Below are 20,252 nucleotides of genomic sequence, written 5' to 3' on the forward strand. Positions count from 1 at the left end.
CACCCACCAGCCTCGCCTGCCTTGATGGGTTGAGCATGAGCCCAGTAGTCCACCCCATGGCCATCTGAGCACTGGCTGTGTGGAGCACCTCCATCGGAAGTCCCAAAGCCAGCCCTCACAGCACCCCTCCTCCAAGCTCAAAGAGAGGTTCTGATCACCTCACTTCCATACATTGGTTCTCCTAGCTCTAGGTGTGCTAGCTGCTTCCTGCAGTTATGAATAGTATCAACCCTGGGCGACTGCGCAGCAGTGACAAACATCTGGGTTATCTCCTCTATCAGCTTTCAAATACCCACGTACACAATTCCCTGTGTTAAATATGCTCTATTTGAAATATTTAACATGACTTCTGTTTTCCTGAATGTTTTAACTTTTACACAATTCCAAACAAAATTTTAAGTATTTTATCTATTTCTTCATCAAGTACAAAGGTCATCTTCCTTACTCAGGAGAATCTGTGGCTGAATCCTGGACATGAGTGGAGTGGTTAAAATTAGGTGAATATTGAGTTCTTGGTTGCAAGCAACAAGTGGGCTCAGGCTAACTAATTTAAGCAAAAAAGGGAATCTATGGAAGGATATAAGGAGCTCACAGAATCCAAGGAGAAGATTTGGGAATCAGAGTTCATCCAGATATCCAGGAAGCATCCCTTCAGAATGCTTTACCTGCAAGAATCTAGGGCATCCACATTCCAGGAAGGACATGGCTGATTGTCCCCGCTGGGGTCATGTGCCCATCCATTGGCTGGAGGAGAGCAGGCCATCCTGATGGACAGTCCTGCCAAACTATCCAGTCTGTTAAGAGTAACCCACTGACAAGAAATTTAGCATGCCGTTCACTGGAGAAGGGAGAATGGATGGTTGCCAGCAAGGACAAAAAACTTTCACTCTCCTGAACGTCAGGAAAGGCCTTCAGTTGTAAATTACAATGAATGCAGTGTATACTAAATCTTTGAATAAAAGAACCACGTGCTTGGGATGGGATACTCAGAGCAATTTTTCTGAAAGAAGGTTGTCCACAGGAAGCCTTCCCATCATCGCTTGTGGATTGGGACCAGCCCAGAAGGACTTTCTTATTCATTATTTTTCGTTGGACAAATATTTATTTACTATTCTAAGTCTAAGCCCCAGTGATTCTGGTCTAGGTCATTTCCTTTATTCACTGTCACCAATGAGGACCTTGTGTTGCTTAACATAAGTAGCTAGCACAACATCGTACGTTGGTCTTTTTGAATCCAGACAGACACCCCACGAAGGTTAAATATTAACACATTTATAAGTATAAAACAATTACTTCAGTTTACCTAATAAAAATATAATACCAAATGAAAACAAAGTACAAGCTCAAACAAGTACAGTATGTTTTCTATTATAATAATTTTCCTTTAACTCCCTCACACAATTAAACAATATTTTAAGAAAATTACCTAGAATTCTATCACACTAAGATAATTCTTTTCATTTGTCTGCATTACTCTTCTACCATTTAGTCAAATATTTTTTCCTAAAATGTGTGGGGTGTTGTTCTTTTTTTTTTTCCTGTTTACAGGAGTAATGTTGTCTACTGGAGAAATTTTTAAAATAGAGCAATATATGAAAAATAAAATAACCATTATCCATATTACCGGTACCAGGAGACGATGGCTATTAATATTTTAGCGTATTTTCTTTAGCTCCTGATGATTTGGATGAAAACAATATGACCAGAAACAAAATTGGTATTTGTTACATTCCTCTTTTGCACGTTAAATTTTCAGATTTTTTTGTAATGAGATTTGCTTTTGTAATAAGAAAAACAAGCAATAAAGGAATGTATAAGAAAGCGGGATCTCTGTATGTCTTGTTCATCCATGTGCCCCAGTTCCCAGCACACTGCTTGTGTTGGGAAAAATATTTGTGAATGGCTAAGATTTTCACAAAAAACTAGTGAGACGGGGTTGCTAATGAGAAATAATGGGTATTATTTCTCTCGCTCCCTCTCTTTTTCCTTTTAGCAAACAGTTCATTCTAGAACATACAATCAGTTCTCAATAAGCTTGTTGTCTTTATTTAAGACTGACTGGATTCCAATTTCAACTCCAACACTCAGTAGCTATGTGACCTTGGCCAGAAATTTCAGACTCTCAGACTCCCCCATCAGCTTCCTCAGCTGCACAGCGCTGGTTCAGGTGCTGGGGATTTAACAAAACAAAGGCCACACCCTCACATTTACATTCTAGGGTAGGGGAGATAGCCTAGAACAAACCTCTGTCAGGTGGTGATAACTGCTATGAAAAAAATAAAATAGAGGAATGGGGCTACAGAGTGAGCATGGGTGGGGCCAGGTGGGGAGTGTTGCTATTTTATAAAAGGTGGTCAGAGAAAGCTAAAGATTTCAAAAATATACCTAGTGTTTTTGTGCACTTCAAGTTGAGACTGATTACGATCATGAAATCAATTGAGGGTGATCTGCATATTTAAAAAAAAAAGAAAATATAAAACCCCAGAGCAAATCACAGTTTGGTGTATAACTTGTTTCAGTTTATGTACACGTGTAGTTCTCCGTGGAACACCGTTGGGGCGGCCTGGAGAAAGTGGTAGTTAACACTTAGCAATTTTGAGGCAAGGGCTCTCTGAAGTAAGACCCTCCTCACCTTGTGTGTGCACCTGCTTCTGTTTTAATTAACAGCTCTAGCTGAGTACCAAAGAGACAAAAACACTACCACAGTAACAGCGGGAGAAAAGATCAGGATCAGGGCAAAGTGGCTGGGGAGAAAGGCAAAACAAAAATGAACAGTCCAGCAATTCAAAAGAGAAAATTGGTATCACATTTTTTGTGCTAAAAGTACCTGATGGGAAAAATATTAAAAAGAGAGAGAGAGAAATGAATTGACACATCCAATTTAACAACACAAACAAAAAACCCCCCAGCAAAATCCAAAGCTAACAACTATGTCGTGCATACTTCCCGATTAAACTTACGACTACTGCCTGCGCTGACTTGACGGCAACTAACAACAACTGGGTGAATATTTTCAGAAACTTCTAACTTATTGGTTCCATAGTCCCTTCTCTGACCCTCGGTGAGGTAGGCAGTATAAAGATTTTAAAGCCCTATCATCTGGGAAGATTTCTTGTCTTTCAACCCTGTAAACATTTAATTAAAAAAAAAAGGTTTGGGAAATCATGCCTACCCATTAGAAATGAGTAAGTTATTTTAATGGGAGACTGGAAATCTCTGCCAAGCCTTTTCTTGCTGTACAGACGAGAAGGTTCGCATTGAGGCAGTAATACCCAATTATTCCAGAGCAAAGTCAGCGAGCCAAAGCTAACCCGCCGCCTGTTTTTGTATGGCCAGGAACTATGAATATTTTTAAGCGATTGGGGAACAACAAAACGAAAGAAGAATATTTTGTGACGTGAAAACTTTATAAAATTCAAATGTCAGTGTCTATAAAGTTTTATTGGAATAGCCAGGTTCATTCGCATTGTTTATGGCTGCTTTAGTGCAACAACAACGGCAGAGCTGAGTAAACCAAAAAACAAAAAACCAAACTCACTGCCATGGAGTGGATTCGGACTCAGAGCGAGTCTATAGGACGGGGTAGAACTGCCCTATAGGATTTCCAAGGAGTGCTTGGTGGATTCGAACTGCCGACCTTCTGGTTAGCAGCCGAACTGTTAACCACTATGGCAACAGGGTTTACAAACCAAAATACCAAACGCCTTGCGGTCGAGTCGATGGCGACTCATATATAAATGCCTGCAATGCCTAAAATGTTTACTATCGGGCCCTTTGGAGACAAAGTTCGCCGGATCTGGGTTCTAGAATGTGAGGGCTGTACTGCTTAAAGTACCTTCCAATCCTCTTCCCTCTCCAGCCATCACCTCAGGCAAGAAAAGATTCCTGTGCCTGACGCGGACAGAGGGCGATTTATTAATGAATTGTATAGTCAACCCAAAACACCGGACAGTAAATTTCTATATAAGGTAACAGGAGTGGCTCTGCCACCGACTTGAGTGATTTCTGGGTTTCTTCTACGATCACAAAATTGAGCATCACCCCAGCACTTGCACTGTCTCATGCGAGCGTCGCCGCGGTCACCCGCGTGAAGGCATTTGGAAAGTTGTCAAGGCAACCAGTGCTCCGAAGATACTCTTGAAGGGGGACTGCAGTTCTCTTTGCCTGTCAGTCCCTCAGCCGCCTCCCCCACCCGGCCCCTCGACTTCGGCTTCGGGCCCTGATTTTCGCCTCTAGCTTCCCCTTTCGGCTTTCCAGCCCGCGTTCTCATCCCCACACAGTCCTCGGACTACCAAATTCCCGCGTCGGGATTCAGGGGAGCTGGGCCAGCTCATTCCAGCTCTCCCGGTTCCAGCCGGTTGAGGTGAGGTCGCCCCGGGACCCCTGCAGGCAAGAAAAGTGGCTCGGCAGGGTGCGGGGCTGGGCCCGAGGCCCCTGCAGTGCAAGGAGGCCGCACTTAAAGACTTAAACGTGCAAACAAACGAACACTTTATTCCAGTCGGCCTTGGCTCCTTTGGCACCGTTTCGGCTGCCTGTGTCATCGCAGGCCGCACGTTCAGCCTAACAGGGCGGCCTGGCGGCCCTGCAGTCAGAAAACGCCCGGGGCCTCTCCCAAAGGCCCCTTCGACGCCCACAAAGCCCACCGCAGCCCGCCTGGGTCCGCCGCCGGCTCCAGGAAAGGCCAGGCCCTGCTGAAGGGGAGCCTTTCGGGGTGCACAGAATTGCAAGGGGATGACTACTGGGGAGGTTTTTGAGAGTGCACTAATTTCTCGAGAACAGAAAACACTCCCTAAGACTACGACCCTGAGTCTCTGAATTCCTCTTTCCCTCGGGCCTTGGCTTCGCTAAGGTCCTCAAGCTCCCTGCCCCCCTCTCCCGCCTCCCGCCTCCCCGCCCCCCCCAGCCGCCGCTTCAAACAACCACGCCCCGCGGCCCCAGGGCTCGCTGCCCCAAGGCTCACAGCCCCCGCGCAGCCCGGCACGCCGCGCCTCCATTCGCCCTGCCCCCTCGCCCCCATCCGCCCCCGCGGCCGGCCCTGGGAGTGCCGGGCGAGGCCTGGCGCCTGCGCCTCGCCAACTTCCTGCCGCGGAGCGCCCCGCCCACCCCCAGAAGCCTGCCCCCGAACGCCGCGCGAGACCCGCCCGCCTCACGCCATTGGTCGAGACGGAGGAGCCGTTGGCTCCCAGGACCGCCTCTCCGCCGCCTCTCACTTTTCCCAGAGCGGGTGCGCCTGCGCTCAGCTGCCTGGGCGGGCTGAGAGGCGCGGGTTGAAAAGTCTCGTTCCAAGTTTGGAGAGAGAGAGAAGAGCGCCTCAGACCTCGGTACCTGCGAGCGTGAGGAGGCAGGAAAGAAGAACGCGGCGTCTGGGGAGGACCCAGGCGGCAGGCCGGAGCTCAGGCTTCGAGAGCTCGAAGTGCGTGACGCGCCTGGGAAAGGCAGGAGCGTCTGCGGTCGAGCTGCACTTGGCTAGTGAGGGGAGTCCGAGGCGGCGGCGAGGGGCGAACGACCCGACGCAAGATGGCGAGTAAAGAGAGTAAGAGGCCCTGCGGGGCGGCGCGCGCCGGGCTGCGGGGGGCGGCGGGCGAGCCAGGCCGCGGCACGCGCCGGTGAAAGGCGCGAATCGGCGTGCGGAGCGGGGGCGGGGCCGGCGCGAGGTGGGGCGCGCGCCTCGAGGGGCCTGCGCGGGACGGGCCGCAGCGCTGAGGGCGCCGAGCACTTCCGGAGCCGGGCGCGGGGCCCAGGGGTGGGCCCCCGGCCGAGGCGCTCCCTCCGGCGTCCTCGGCGCGGGAACGGCGGCTCGCTCCACGCGCGCGCGGCGGCCGCCTCGGGTCGCGGCCCTGGTCGGCGGGCTTCGGGAGCGGGCGGGCCTATGGCTGTCCACGCGGGCGTCGTGGGAGCGGGGCCTAGCGGGGCGGGGGCCGGAGGGCAGGGGCTGATGGTTGTCCGTTCCGTGTGCATTTGTCTGTCCGAGCGGATCGGGATCCGGGTCGTCCTTTTTACACAGGTGCGAGCAGCTGTAAGAGACCGAACAATCTCTAAGGTCAGCGGCAGTTTGATGGCCGTGTAATTACCGAGATCTGTGGACGCAGGAGATACTGATCTCACAGTGCGAAAAATAAGCTGCTTGGTGTTAATATTTTCCCCACGTTCCGGAGGAGCAGTTTGTTGTTCGTGTCCAAATTCGAGAGAGGGGGGAAAGAGTAGGTTAGGTGTGGCCATCTCGGGGCGACCTCCAGTCGCTGGGTGCAGATTCTGAGTGTCGTCTCTCAGCTTAATCCTGTGGGCTTTCTCCAAATTGCAGTGTTCGAAGATACTGTGGAGGAGCGTGTCATCAATGAAGAATATAAAATCTGGAAGAAGAATACACCGTTTCTGTATGACCTGGTTATGACCCATGCTCTTCAGTGGCCGAGTCTTACGGTTCAGTGGCTTCCTGAAGTGACTAAGTAAGGGTTTCTGGCAACTTTTATTCTGCATAAATTTAACTGTCCTCATGAATTTCCTAGTTTTGGCGTTTTACACACAGAACATAAGAGGTAATGAATTGGCCCTTGAATGAGGTGATAGGTTGTGTTTTCAAAATTGAAGTGATTTATGGGATAATTTCTGATGTATAAATGTGCCATTGAAAAGGGAGAAAGAATCTGTTGACATTAATAATGTTTATAGGAAACACAAGGCATTTGACATTTCTTGGGTTTATATAGAGAGCAGTATCTGGGCCTCAGACTAGTGCATTTCTGTAAAATTTTATTGAAAAATGGCATATGTACAGAAAAAGCACACAGATTGGAAGCATATGGCTTGATAAATTTTTACAAAGTGAACACACCATGTAACCGGCACTCAAGACAAATACCTTTTAATTGGCAAAGGAAAAAAGAATTTGGCAACAGTCCACCAAAGAAAGGGTGTTGTTACTGGCTTATAGTGTGAAATACACTTTGAGATTGCTATTAGTCTTCATAAGAGTGGTCGTTTCAGCTAGTTCTTATATTTGTCTGAGTAATAATTGCTGATAGGGAGCCCTGGTGAGCAGTGGTTAAAGCACTCAGCTGCTAACCGGAAGGTCGACGGTTCAAGCCCACCAGCCTTTCCTAGGGAGAAAGACGTGGTAATCTGCTTCTGTAAAGATTATAGCGTTAGAAACCCTTTGGTGCAGTTCTCCACTGTCCTACAGGGTTGCTATGAGTCGGAATCCACTCGACGGCAAGTGGTATCGGTAATAATTGCTGACACTTACTGAGCACCTAGAACAGGGCCTGTCGCATCTGAAGAGTTTTATGTCCTATTATTTGGTGTAATCCTCACAGCAATACTATGATATAGGCACTTTTTATCGTCTCCGTTTGCTGATCAGAAAACTGAGGCTGAGCGCTTAAGTGATACGTCCGAGATCATGCAGCTGGTAAGTGCCGGAGTAGATGTAAAAACTCAGAAGACTGGCTGGCTCCAGAGTTCAGGCAGCCCCTGCGCTAGACACCCTCACTCAACCCCATTTCTGTCAGGAACGTGGCTATGTACATATTTTTAAAATTGTATTGGCTTTGGATATTGTGAGCATATAATTCAGTGAACATCTAATCAAATTCTAACCTAGAAAGAAGATTTTTGAAAGGTTATGATTTTATCTAAAATTAATTTACTTCTATAAGAACTACATTTCCCATATGCAAACATTGAGCTCCACACAGGTAGGGGCATCCATCGGTGCTCCTGAAAATCTGAGTGTAAATGTACAGATAAGGGAAGAGTAGCCACGAACCAAATAATAGAGACTTCTAAACGTTGGCAGTTGTAGCTGCCTTTGAACAGATTTTTAAAATAGAGTGACCATCATATACTTTAAAGATACGCAGGTGCTGGATTGGAGCATCCTGTGAATTTGACTCTCTCTATCTTCCTGTTAAGCAAATTTAAAACTTTTCAGCAACTTACTTCCTCTTGAATTTCTTGACTTACTCTAACATAATAGGAGAAAACAGGGGCTTTAAGGCCAGAGATCTGGGTTCAAATCCTGCCCCTGCTTCCAGGTAGCCTTGTGGCCTGGGCCAAGTTGTTAGTTTGTAATCCCTACCTGCCCAAGGTGTCTGTGAGTGGAGATGCCAATAGTGCCGACTGCCTGCACTGGAGGTAAAGCCTCTGGCACAAACTAGGTGGTAACTGTTAAATGTTACCTGTAATGTGTTTTGCTTATATTTTTTTTTAGCAATAATCTGTGTGTTCCTCTTAGCCCAGACTTATTGCTTTTACTATTAGCACATAGGAACTTAAGAGAAAATGCTTTTTTTTTAATTACATATTCCATAGCGTTCTTTGCATACAAAGAAGTTGTGGGATATGGTTGTGGGCCGGGCAGTGGCCCTGAGAATGCAAGAAAATTCCAGCCAGCCTACATTTTAGCTGTTGAGCACTGGTGTGTGGTGCTTTGCAGGATTCTGTTTGGGGTGTGAAGGGAGGGGGAATGTCAATGTCTGCTACCATCTTACTACCTGGCTGTTTGAGGAACTAGACCCTACTCCATTTCGTAGGTCCTCCTGCCTACATAAAGAGCCCTGGGGACGCAGTAGTTAAGCACTCAACTGCTAACCAAAAGGTTGGTGATTCAAACCCACCAGCCACTCCACAGGAGAAAGATGTGGCAGTCTGCTCCCATAAAGATTACAGCCTTGAAAACCTTGTGGGGCAGTTCTGCTCTGTTCTGTAGGGTCACTCACTGTGAGTGGAAGTCGACTCAATGGCAACAGGTTTGTTTTTTTTTTTTTTCTTTTGCGGGAGTTGATTCTGCCTACGTACAAGAAGCTTCCTTACAATTACTTGAACTTTTTGAGCTGTTCTTAAAATTGAGTTATGTAATATTTAAATATTTCTAAGAAATGGTTTTTTAAAAACTGGTGGATTGTTGGTATTTCTTAATACGTACATCATAAATGTACTGAGACTGTCTTAATTTTCTACCTAAAAAGCTTAGTAATCTTTCAAATCCGTGAAGGCTGGATGAACCCTTGGAACTATTGCTCTGAGATAATTTTTAAACCAAAACTATCTCCTGAAGTCTTCTTAAAACCAAACAATAGCTTAGCTTAACTAGTAAAAAATTTCTGCCTTGAGCATTATGCTCTTTTAAGAACTATTATATGGGATCAAAGTGACAACAGCAACTTGAAACATAGGAACCTTGGGGGGCAGAGAGTTTGTGTTAATGGTAGAAGAACAACTCAGAAAAGAAGGGTGAAAAGGGTTGCACAACTCAAGAATATAACCTGTGTCACATGTGGAAACTCTTGAATTGGTGTGTGTTTTGCTGTGTATATTCTCAACAACAAAATAAAATTTTAAGAAAAAGTGCGTAGTGAAAAATAAGTCCACATTCCCTGTTCTTCCAGTTCCCTTCCCAAGAGCAGTTAAATTGTTTTCAATTTCTTACCTGTCCTGCCAGCTTACAGAAGTACATACATGTCTCAGCTCCACCATTTTTTATTGTGGCAAGTTGTTCACTTGTCATTTAATTGACTGTATGTTGGAGCCATTCCTATCCACATGCTTAGATACGCTTCATTCTTTTTAAGGGCTACATGGAATTCTGTTTATGGACCTGGTATAATTTATGTTGGCCGGTTCCTTATTGATGGACATTTAGGTTGTTTTTAGTCTTTTACTACTACAAACAATGCTGCCCAAGAATAATATTGTAATAGGACACAGTCGTGTGACTGGGGGGTAAATTTCCTAGCAGGGGAGTTACTGGGCCAAAGGATTCTGGCACTGAAAAGGGACAAGCACTTTCTTCTACTGTTAGTGCTTCTGCAGCCTTTCGGTGCCTCCAGCTTGGAGGAAAATAGTTTCATATTGATCGGTTTAGGAAAGTAGGCTTGTATTTTAACGATGGAGGTGAAAGGATTTGTATTAAAGAAAAATCCTTACATGATTGAGGCAGAGGAAAAGGGGCCAGTTGAATTTTGGAGTTGAGGAATTTTTAAGATCCTCCAGTCCATTTTGGGACAGTGCTCTTTAGAACATTCTTATGACAAACTGATGTGTCTACCTGTAACTTCTACCTCTTGGGCTTAGTTTTACTGCTTAAACCCACACACACGCACACTCATAAAGCCGCTTCCCTTATATTAGCCCTAGTGTTGCTGTGATGCCTCCTTTCTTTCAAGCATTCCTGGTTTTGTTTTTCAGATGTTTCTCATGGGATTTGTTTAAGTTTCCTTTCATTTCAAGCCACTATTCCCTGCAAATGTTTCATTTTGTCTAATCCCTCCTAAAATACATTGCCTAGGGCTTAATTTCCTAAGTGGTTTTACCAGTTAAAAATCAGCGCGAGCGCCCGTTGTCTGCCCGCTTGCTTGCTCGCTCATGCACACGTTCTCGCTCCCTTTATATTGAGGCCATCTAAGATGGGGTTACCTTTCTGAGAGACACATCATATTTTTGGTCCACTGAGCATGCATCGGCTAAGACTCAAGGCTTTTTCCAAACAGGTTGCTGTTGCTTAGCCATGGGTGCGCTGTTCAGTTCTTAGAGTTGTATGTGTGTGGTGGTTTTTTTTACCTTAAAGCAAATCTTAATTTGGTTAAATTTCCTCTTGTGTTCCTGTAGTTATTAACTAAACTACATGCCTACAAGTAACCTTCAGACCTTTTTTTAATCAGTGAATCCTTTGTACAACTGAAACTTAGAAATGTAAACAGATAAATGGCCTAACTTGTCTGGTGTTGGGGCCCAGAGCCCTACTCCTCAGCCCTCCTCACTGAGGTGGGACCATGGACCACAGGTGAAAAACATTGTTAACGTGTCAAGATGCCAAATTACTATCTGGACCAAGATACCAGGAGGTATTAGCAGGTTCTTCAGCCTCAGCCTGAGTTATCACAGAATGAGGTAACAAAGACCCCTCAGTAAAATCTGAGAAAGAAATTTCATAAACTTTAAGCACCATAAACATAAATAAGGGGTTTCAGCATCAAGTCATTTGTACTTATAAGCTATTTTTTAGGTGAAGAAACTGAGGCCCACAGGGAAGTTTTTTAAGTAATTGCATATAACTAATTCTAGTTTGAGCCAGGATTTAAACCCAACTTTTCTGACTCTTTATTCTTTCCATTCTACCTTGTTGGCTCTTATTGGGAAATCAGAAACATCTTGTGTATTAAAATGGGACTATGTTTTTTTTTTTATGGGTAGGAGGAGGAACCCTGGTGGTACAACGGTTAAGCACTAAGCTGCTAACTGCAGGGTCGGTGGTTGAAATCCACCAGCAGCTCTGTGCAAGAAAACACTTGAGGATCTGCTTCCGTCAAGGTTACAGCCTAGGTTCATTGAAAGTATAATAAGAAAGAAAGACAGAAATATTACAGCCTAGGAAACCCTGTGGGGCCGTTCTACTCTGCCCTATATGGTCTCTATGACTCAGAATTGACTCGATGGCACACAACAGCAACATGGGCAGAAGAGAGATTTTAGGTGTGAAGTCATGATTTATGAGTATGGGGATTGGTGAATGGACCCCTGTGTAGGTGTGTCTGTGTTTACTAAGTTGGGCCTGCCTTGCCCAGCAAGCTGCAGTACAAAAGGTAGTGTTTACCTTGATACTTGGAGGTAGAGGAGCACGGCTCTTTGAGGAGAGAAGCAAGCATGTTGTACCTAGAATAGTTCCTTACATTTGGACATGTGGGGATTATAAAGTTGGTAAATGGAGTGGGGAGCTGGTGCGTAGTTGATGCTCAGTATATATTTGTTGAAGAAATTTTAGCGTATTTTGGGAGGACTGAACTTGATTTGTTAGCAATTGAAGATTTCTTACAGGATCAGTGTAACTTACTTTTCTCTCTCAAACAGACCAGAAGGAAAGGATTATGCTCTTCATTGGCTAGTGCTGGGGACCCACACGTCTGATGAGCAAAATCATTTGGTGGTTGCTCGAGTACATATTCCGAACGATGATGCACAGTTTGATGCTTCACACTGTGACAGTGAGAAGGGCGGTAGGTATATCATACATTTTCCAGTATTGGCGTTGAAGGGAGTATGTCTCTTTCTGAGCATATATACTTGATTGAAACTATACCCATGTGTAGCCAAACACCTCGTGGGATTTGGTTCCTTGGTTTGCAGGTTTAGGGCCGTGGTATCATGGGTCATCCTGGTTAACTGGCCTAAGAACATGTTTAGAGCTTCTGTTCTACCTCCTAGTTCATTGTGTAGTGTCTGAAGTCTTAAAAGTTTGCAAGCGGCCATCCACGGTACAATTGGTGTTTATTCACCTGGAGCAACAAGGAAGAAGGATAGTCAGAAATAGGAGGAGGATATGGAATGTGTGGCCAATTGCCTTCAAGAAGAGCTGCGGCCTTTGCCATGAGAACAGAACAGCTGGATGGTGCCCGGCTACCCTTACTGAACATTTTGATCAAAGGTTCCATGGAAGGATCCTGATCAAAAGGGGAAAAATGGAGGACAGAATTTCGAGATCTCAGGGACTGCAGACTTGTTGGAGCCACGGAGGGTGGATGAATGCCTGAAACTCTTGCCCTGCCTATAAACCTTAAATCAAAAATATCCCCTGAAGTCATTTTAAAGTTGAGCAATAGTTTAACTTAACTAGTTAAAAAAACTGCCGTGAGCATTGTACTCTTAGAAGAATTATCTATATGGAGTCAGAGTGACAGCAGCAGCTCAAAAGATTAGATGGGAACCTTAGGGGGCAGTGAGTTTATGTTAATGGGGGAGGAACAACTCAGAAGAGGGTAAGAGTGGTTGCACAACTCGAAGAGTGTAATCAATGTCAATGAAGAAACTGTTGAATTGTTCTGTGTCTTGCTGTGTATATTCTCAACAACAAAATAAAATTTCATACTAATATCTTCTGTGGCACATCAGGCTAATTTCAGAAATTTATCCAATGTATAATTTTAATAGCCAATTTTTGTAAAAGTGTTGGTGTAAGTGTAGGAAAAAAAATCAGGACACGTATATACCAATCAGTTAAGGGTGATTTTTTTTTTGAAAGGGAGAATGGGATGGGAGGCAGTGCTATGGTTAATCATGGAAGCTGTTGGACCCCCCCTTTTTTTTCCTTGACTGTCAAACACCCCGTTTTAATATTCCCGTGACCACCCCAAGTTTGGTGATTTTGCCAGAAGGACTTAGAAGAGTCAATAGCAAATTATAGTCATGGCTAAAGTTTAGTATAGCAAAGGATAGAGAACAAAAACAGCAGGAAAAAGAGGCAGTGGCAAGTACGGGGAGGTCTGGCACAGTCTCATCCAAGGCCGCAGAGGATGTGCTTGCCGTCTTGACAGTGAACTACAGGGACACATGGGATATTTTTGCCCAGGAAAACTCATTTGAGTCTCAGGGTCTGAGGCTTTCATAGAGGTTGGCGGGGGGCGGAGGGGCTGGTTACTTAGGCACATGCTGTTGGCAACTAGCCATGGCAGCTGAAACGCAGGACCCCAGTAATGAAACCAGGTGTACGTTATCAGTCTTGATGTCCGTGAAAAGCAACCCTGACAAACTGGTACAGCATGGTCCATTGCTCCAGGTGTATACCACAAAATCACCAATCTATTAGTGATGTAAAGAACATCCTGAGGCCCATGTTCCCAGGAGTTGGCCAAGGGTCAATCATGGCTCCGATGTCCTTCAAAGATGGGAGAGACAGGTAACCAGATCTCCTGTGTTAACTTTTTCTTCGTACCTCCAGATGATTTAATAGAGGTTAATGTTTCCCAATATTTGCTTTTGGTTTTTTCTTATTGAAAAGAAAATAAAGCTAAAATTCCAGCGCTCACTACCCCAATCCTCCCTGCCTTCCTCTATAGTTAGTCACTGTCCTGAAATTATTGTGTCCTTTTCAGTTTGTATTTTTACTAATACAGTAGTGAGTATGTATAATACTGTGTTTCAGCTCTCTTCATTCAACATGTTTTTTTATTTAGATGTTTACCTCATTTTTAACAGTCATATAGTATTCCATTGCAATTAAATCTGTTTATCCATTCCTTTAAGCAAGGGACAGTTAGATTATATCTAGTTTTTTGCTCTTAAAAACAGTGCTGCGGTGAACATCCTTATCGTGTCTCTTTGTACAGTTGTGAGAGAATTTATCTAGTATAGTGGAATTGCGGGGCTGTATGTTATATTCATTGTCACCTTAAAATAATAATGAAACTATTTTTCAAAATAATTTACCCAGTTCACCACCGTCACAATTTACATTCCATTTCCCTGCAACCTTGCTGATATTTGGCATTAGGGTCAACCTTACGCATTATTTCTGTAAATTATTGTAATTAGAAAAATTTTAAATGGCTTTAGTCTTGGAATATATACTTATTGGACTTTGAGGTTAACAGTCTTTGCGCATAATATGTGAATACATCAGATTATCAAAGGTACATGCTCAGCGTAGTAGTGCATTCTAACCGGTGACTGAAATAGTTTGGTTAACGGCTTTTATTTTCAGTTATGGTCTTTTTTTAATGAGTACTGTTATGATGATTAACACGGTGATTTTCAACTTTTTATTTTTTTGTGTTTGAGACTACAAACCCTGTGTTCAAACTAAACCTTAAAAAGGAGAGCTGTTCAGGTTGTTTTAGCTAAAGAAATTGGGAAACTTGAGTATCTTTGTAGCAGAAGGGTTAGAACCACTGGAGTCCACAGAGGTGGGATATTCAAAGAGGGGGGTAGGTTTGGAGCAGGGTCTGAGAAGAGGTTAGGAGATGGTAGGATCAAGAAGGCGGTCTTATAAGCTGAAACACTTCATTGACATGATGGCAAAAGAGAGTGCTGGGACAGAAGCGGGGGCATTGCTCATGTCCTAAGAGTTGGAGGAGGAGGAGGTGCGTGGAATGGGATGGGATTTTCAGCCACATTGAAGTAGTGAGCTGTGCTTGCACAGGGAAGAATGGCTAGATGCCTAGCCTACATCAAGGCGTGAGAGTTGTGGGCATTGAGCATTCCCACATAGCAAGAGCTGGCTGGAACTGAGGAGTGACTGACTCCAGTGTGTTTTTCTTCAGCTAGATTTGCCCCCAGCCAGTATATTTTACTTGTTACCTGCCTGGCTCCATTAGGCTTTTGAGTTAGTGATCCCTGGCCTGAGACATAGGGTGAGCTAAGTAACGTGCAAGGAAGATACAATTTAATATAATCTGAAAACTCCTAACTTTGTCAGCAACTAATGCAAGTTTTTATCTTTGCGCAAAAATGCTAAGTCTTGTTTGCTGTTATCTGCTTAGATGTTCTCTACTGTTAGGCTTTTTGCTGACATCTTGCTGTTTCTCAGAAGTTAGTGTACTTTTTACGAGGCTTTGTTACTTTACCAAGGATTCTTTGTTTTTTAAAGACTGTAGCCTTATTTACAGACCAGATGGAGGGGTTAGCCCCCCTTGTTTTAGCTATGGCAGCCCACTGGCAGTTGAGCCAAGTTTATCAGAACCAGCATAATATGAGAGTGTGTGTGTGTATGTGTGTTGGAATTGGGTGAGAGTGGGTTTTGGATTTGAGGATGTTTTTTACTTTTAGACTCAAGGAATGTTCGTACTCCTGGTGGTTAAACCTTTCCTGTTTTGATGAAACCTCAAATAAGATGCTAGTATAATACAGTGCTCCCAATGAGTCACATTTGAACTAAGAAGCTGTTGGTGTGTTTATTGTGCAGTTATTTGAGATTTTACTACATAACTGAATCATCTTTAAAGCAGAACAAATTGTTTTACATCCAAGGTAGAGCCAAATTAACTGGCATAAAATAGCTATCAATATTTTCCAAGAATATGGGCGTTGAGAATAAATTACCTCCAGGAAAATGGGCTATGAGAATAAATTACCTGCTAGTGGCAAGCAGACCCGTATTTTTGTGTTTTCTTTCTCTGTTCAGTTAACATTACATACCATCAGAGTAAAATCTGTTGTGTTGATTAAACTAATTGACTTGTGGATTTTAACCCTAAGTGTATGTATTTAATTTCTTTCTCTTGTGTTAGAATTTGGCGGCTTTGGTTCTGTAACAGGAAAAATTGAATGTGAAATCAAAATCAACCATGAAGGAGAAGTGAACCGTGCTCGCTACATGCCGCAGAATCCTCACATTATTGCTACAAAAACTCCATCTTCTGACGTGTTGGTTTTTGACTATACAAAACACCCTGCTAAACCAGGTAGGTACGTGGTAGTAAAGTCAGGCCATTGCTAGAATTTTTTCTTGATTCAAGGTGGTGATAGTATTTAAGGCCAAAGTACTATATATATATATTTTAAAGGTTTTAATTGTTTTGGGGGTCCTCAAGCTCAGTGATTTGCCAGGACTCAATAGCAGATTATTCCTACAGCTAAGGTTTATTACAAGAAAGGATACAGAGCAAAAGCAGCAAGAAGAAGATAACACATCAGGCAGGGTCCAGAGAGTTAAGGCTCAAGCTTTTGTGTCTTTCCCTATCTGGGGCCGCATAGTACGTGCCTTCTTTCGAGCAGCAAACTACAGAGACGTGCTGCATGTCCCTGTCCAGGGAAGCCCATTTGAGCCTTAGGACCTGGCGTTTTTATGGAGGTCTGGCCACATAGGCCCAACCTGCGAGGTGACCAGCCATAAGTAACTGAAACTCAGGACCCCAACAGTGAAATCAGGCACTTCATGAATCTTGCCAGACAATCCTAACAAGTTTTGACAAGTTGCTACAGCATGTCCCATTGCTCTGGGCGTACACAACTTAATCACATTGAAGAACATTCTGAGGGCTACTTTCCCTGGGGTTGCTGAGGCTCCAGGCTACCCTGGAGACATGTAACGACTGAGTAACCAGACCTGCTATGTTAACTTATTCCTCACAAAAATATTTCAAAAATTGACCTGTGGAGGCGGGTGGGGAGTGCCACCATCCAAATTTGTGGGCTAGCTATAGTTTTTAGTATTTCTGTGTTGGAAATAGGATTAGGTTTTCCAAAGAAACCAATCTTAAATTTAACGGTTTTGAGACCTGGTTTGCATTGAGTATTTAAAATGAAGCATAAAGAATTGCTTTTCAAAGCAATTGTGGGTCAAACCAAGTCCTGTTCCTGTATAATGCTTTTTCCACAGTACAATTAATGTTACGGCTCCCTCGATGAAGGACTGAGAATTTGCTCTCAACTTTCTAATAAACAGATAGTAACTTAGTAATTAATGTATTTCTTTTTTCCTCAGACCCAAGTGGAGAATGTAATCCTGATCTTCGCTTAAGAGGTCACCAGAAGGAAGGCTATGGCCTTTCCTGGAATTCTAATCTGAGTGGACATCTGCTCAGTGCATCTGACGACCATGTGAGAAATGTGTTCTTTCTAATCTACTCATATACTGGCAGTTAAAGGAATGTCATGGACAGCTCCGCACTGGAGAGATGTGTAGAGGATAGGTTTTCCAAGACGATACCACTGATGGCTGTGAGAACATTTCCGTAACATTTACAATGGTGGTTTTCAGACAGCCCAGTGGAGCCTTAGAAGTCCACAGAGCTCTTTTGAAACAGCCTTAGAATGGAGGCAGGGTGGCCCAAAGGCGTCCTAATATTTAAAAGAGGACATTGAGGACCTAATCATAATGGAAAGTCTACAGTGTGTTTGTGGGGCCTAATTAATATAAAGTGTATTTTAGTTTGTTTAAGTGTATGATTCAGTAGTTTTAATATATTCACGAAGTTGTACAGTCATTACCACTATCTCATTCTAGAACAATTTCAACAGATGTCCCAAAAAGAAACCCTGTGCCCATTAGCACTCCTCCATTTGCTCCTCCCCCTAGATCCTGAGAACCATTAATCTTCTTGTTTCTATAAAAATAGATTTGCTTATTCTGGGTATTTCATATAAATGGGGCCATTTCTTTTTGGCTGCTTTAATTTACCCTAATGTTTCCAGGGTTCATGTTGTACCATATATCAGTACTCTGTTCATTTTTATGGCTGAAGAATAGTCTATGGATATATACCACATTTTGTTTATCCATTCTTCAGTTGATGGACATTGGGTTGTTTCCACTTTTTGTCTATTGTGAATACTGCTGTGAACATTTGTGTACAAGTTTTTGTGTGGACATACGTTTTCATTTCTCTTGGGTAGGTACCTGGGCGTGGAATTGTAGGATCATGTGGTAACTCTGTTTTTAACTTTTTGAAGAACTGCCAGACTGTTTTCCACAGTGGCTTTATCATTTTACATTCCCACCAGGAATTTCTCCACACCCTCATCAACACTTGTTACTATCTGTGTTTATGGTTATAGCCATCCTAGTGTGTGTGAAGTGGTATCTCGTTATGGTTTTGATTTGAATTTCCTGATGACTAATGACATTGTGTATCTTTTCATGTGCCTACTGGCCATTTGTGTATCTTCTTTAGAGAAGTGTCTATTCAGATCCTTTGTTTTTAAATTGGGTTATTTGTGTTTATTATTGAGTTGTAAGTGTTCTTTCTGTATCTGGATATAACTGCCTTAGATACATAATTTGCAAATATCGTCTCCCATTCTCTGGCTTGTCTTTTCACCTTGATGGTTTCTTTTGAAGCACAAAAGTTTAACTTTGATGAAACCCTATTTATTTTTTCTTTTGTTGATTCTACTTTTAGTGTCTGTATAAGAAACTATTGCCTGATAAAAGGTCAAGAAGATTTACACCTGCGTTTTCTTCTAAAAGTTTTATGCTTGTAGCTCTTAATGTTTAGTTTTGTTTTTTAAATTTTTATTTAGTTTTTGATTTTTTATCTATTTATTTTGGAATAATTTCAAACATACAGAAAAATTGCAAAGATCGTACAAAGAAGTCCTGTATACCCTTTACCTAAAAGGTCTTTGACCAATTTTGAGTTAATTTTGATGTACGATGTGAGGTAGGGGTCCAGCTTCATTCTTTGGCGTGTGGATACCCAGTTTTGCCAGCACCGTTTGTTGTAAAGACTGTTCTTTCCTGTTGAATTCCTCATTGCCTTAGTACATAAAGTATTTTAACAATTGAAAGTACCACATGAATGTGAAGTGACATTGATAATTTATTGTGGATTGATGGATTGTAGGAAACCCTGGTGGTGTGGTTGAGTGCTACAGCTGCTAACCAAAGGGTCGGCAGTTCGAATCCGCCAGGTGCTCCTTGGAAACTCTATGGGGCAGTTCTACTCTGTCCTATAGGGTCGCTATGAGTTGGAATCGACTCGACGGCACTGGGTTTGGTTTGGTTTGGATGGATTGTAGCATTTGTCTCTCTCTCCAGTGCCGAAGTCTGTCACATGACAGATCTTGTTTATATTTTTGTTGATTATAGTTTCTGTTAAGCTGTTGGAAATAATCGAAGGTAGATGATTGCACCTGGTCTAGGTTCTTTAGTTGTAAGCACCCAAAACTGGCTGACATAAAAAAAGGAATTTATCAGAAGGACATTGGGTAGGATAGCTGAGAGATAGACTTGCTGTGATGGCTTGAGAACAAGGCCTGGGAAAGTTCCCAGAAAAAGAGAGGCCAGATCCACGACCCAAGTCATGTTAAGCAAGAATGAGGACATCACTTGCCACCTCATCCTCAGAACAGATTCTCCCGTTGCTGTTCACAATTGAAAGTCCTGCTTGGACTGTCGGAGCCCATGTTACATCCACCGTGGGGATCTGCAAGGAAGGCAGACACACAAGGCTGTGCCTTGGTTCTCAAAAAGGAAACTTTCCCTCTGCTTCTCCTCCAAGTATGTATGGCAGAGCTCCCCAGTAGGGAAGGGCGTTATACTCAGTAACAATTACTGGTACCTTTTGAAGAGACACCAAGCTGGGAATTACTAGTAATAAGAGCTGAAGCTTACCCAGGGCTTTCTGTGTGGCAGGCATTGGGGTGATCTTCCTAATATCCTTCTAAGGAGAGGAGCAGGGGAGAAACAAGAGCAGCTGTACACATTCTTTTCTGTTCAGTGCGTGTAAATTGTATATTTGAGTGTGCAACAACAGAAGGAGCCCTGTGGCACGGTGGTTAAGTGCTCAGTTGCTAACCAAAATGTCAGTGGTTCGAACTCACCAGCAGCTCCTCAAAAGATCTGCTCCGTAAACGTTGTTGTTGTGCACCATTGAGTGGATTCCGATTTATAGTGACCCTGTATGACAGAGTAGAACTGCCTGCCCCATAGGGTTTTCCTCTTCTGTAATCTTTACAGGAGCGGCAGCACGCTAGGTCTTTTCTCCCACAGAGCCACTGGGTGGGTTCAAACCACTGACCTTTTGGCTAGCGGCCAAGCTCAT

General features: G+C 43.6%; 1 protein-coding gene across 1 annotated transcript in view; it reads left to right on the forward strand.

The window, feature by feature from the left end:
* Positions 1-5,208: 5,208 nt before the first annotated feature.
* The window catches only part of RBBP7 (RB binding protein 7, chromatin remodeling factor), a 28,427-nt gene continuing 13,383 nt past the window's right edge, over positions 5,209-20,252 (forward strand). Inside the window, exons 1-5 of the mRNA XM_049873387.1 lie at positions 5,209-5,533; positions 6,302-6,446; positions 11,845-11,990; positions 15,996-16,169; positions 17,192-17,307. Coding sequence (XP_049729344.1) covers positions 5,518-5,533; positions 6,302-6,446; positions 11,845-11,990; positions 15,996-16,169; positions 17,192-17,307 — 597 coding nt within the window. The 5' untranslated portion in view covers positions 5,209-5,517. The remainder of the gene's footprint in view (positions 5,534-6,301; positions 6,447-11,844; positions 11,991-15,995; positions 16,170-17,191; positions 17,308-20,252) is intronic.

The sequence above is a fragment of the Elephas maximus genome, chromosome X (assembly GCF_024166365.1).
Source record: "Elephas maximus indicus isolate mEleMax1 chromosome X, mEleMax1 primary haplotype, whole genome shotgun sequence".
NCBI lineage: Eukaryota > Metazoa > Chordata > Mammalia > Proboscidea > Elephantidae > Elephas > Elephas maximus.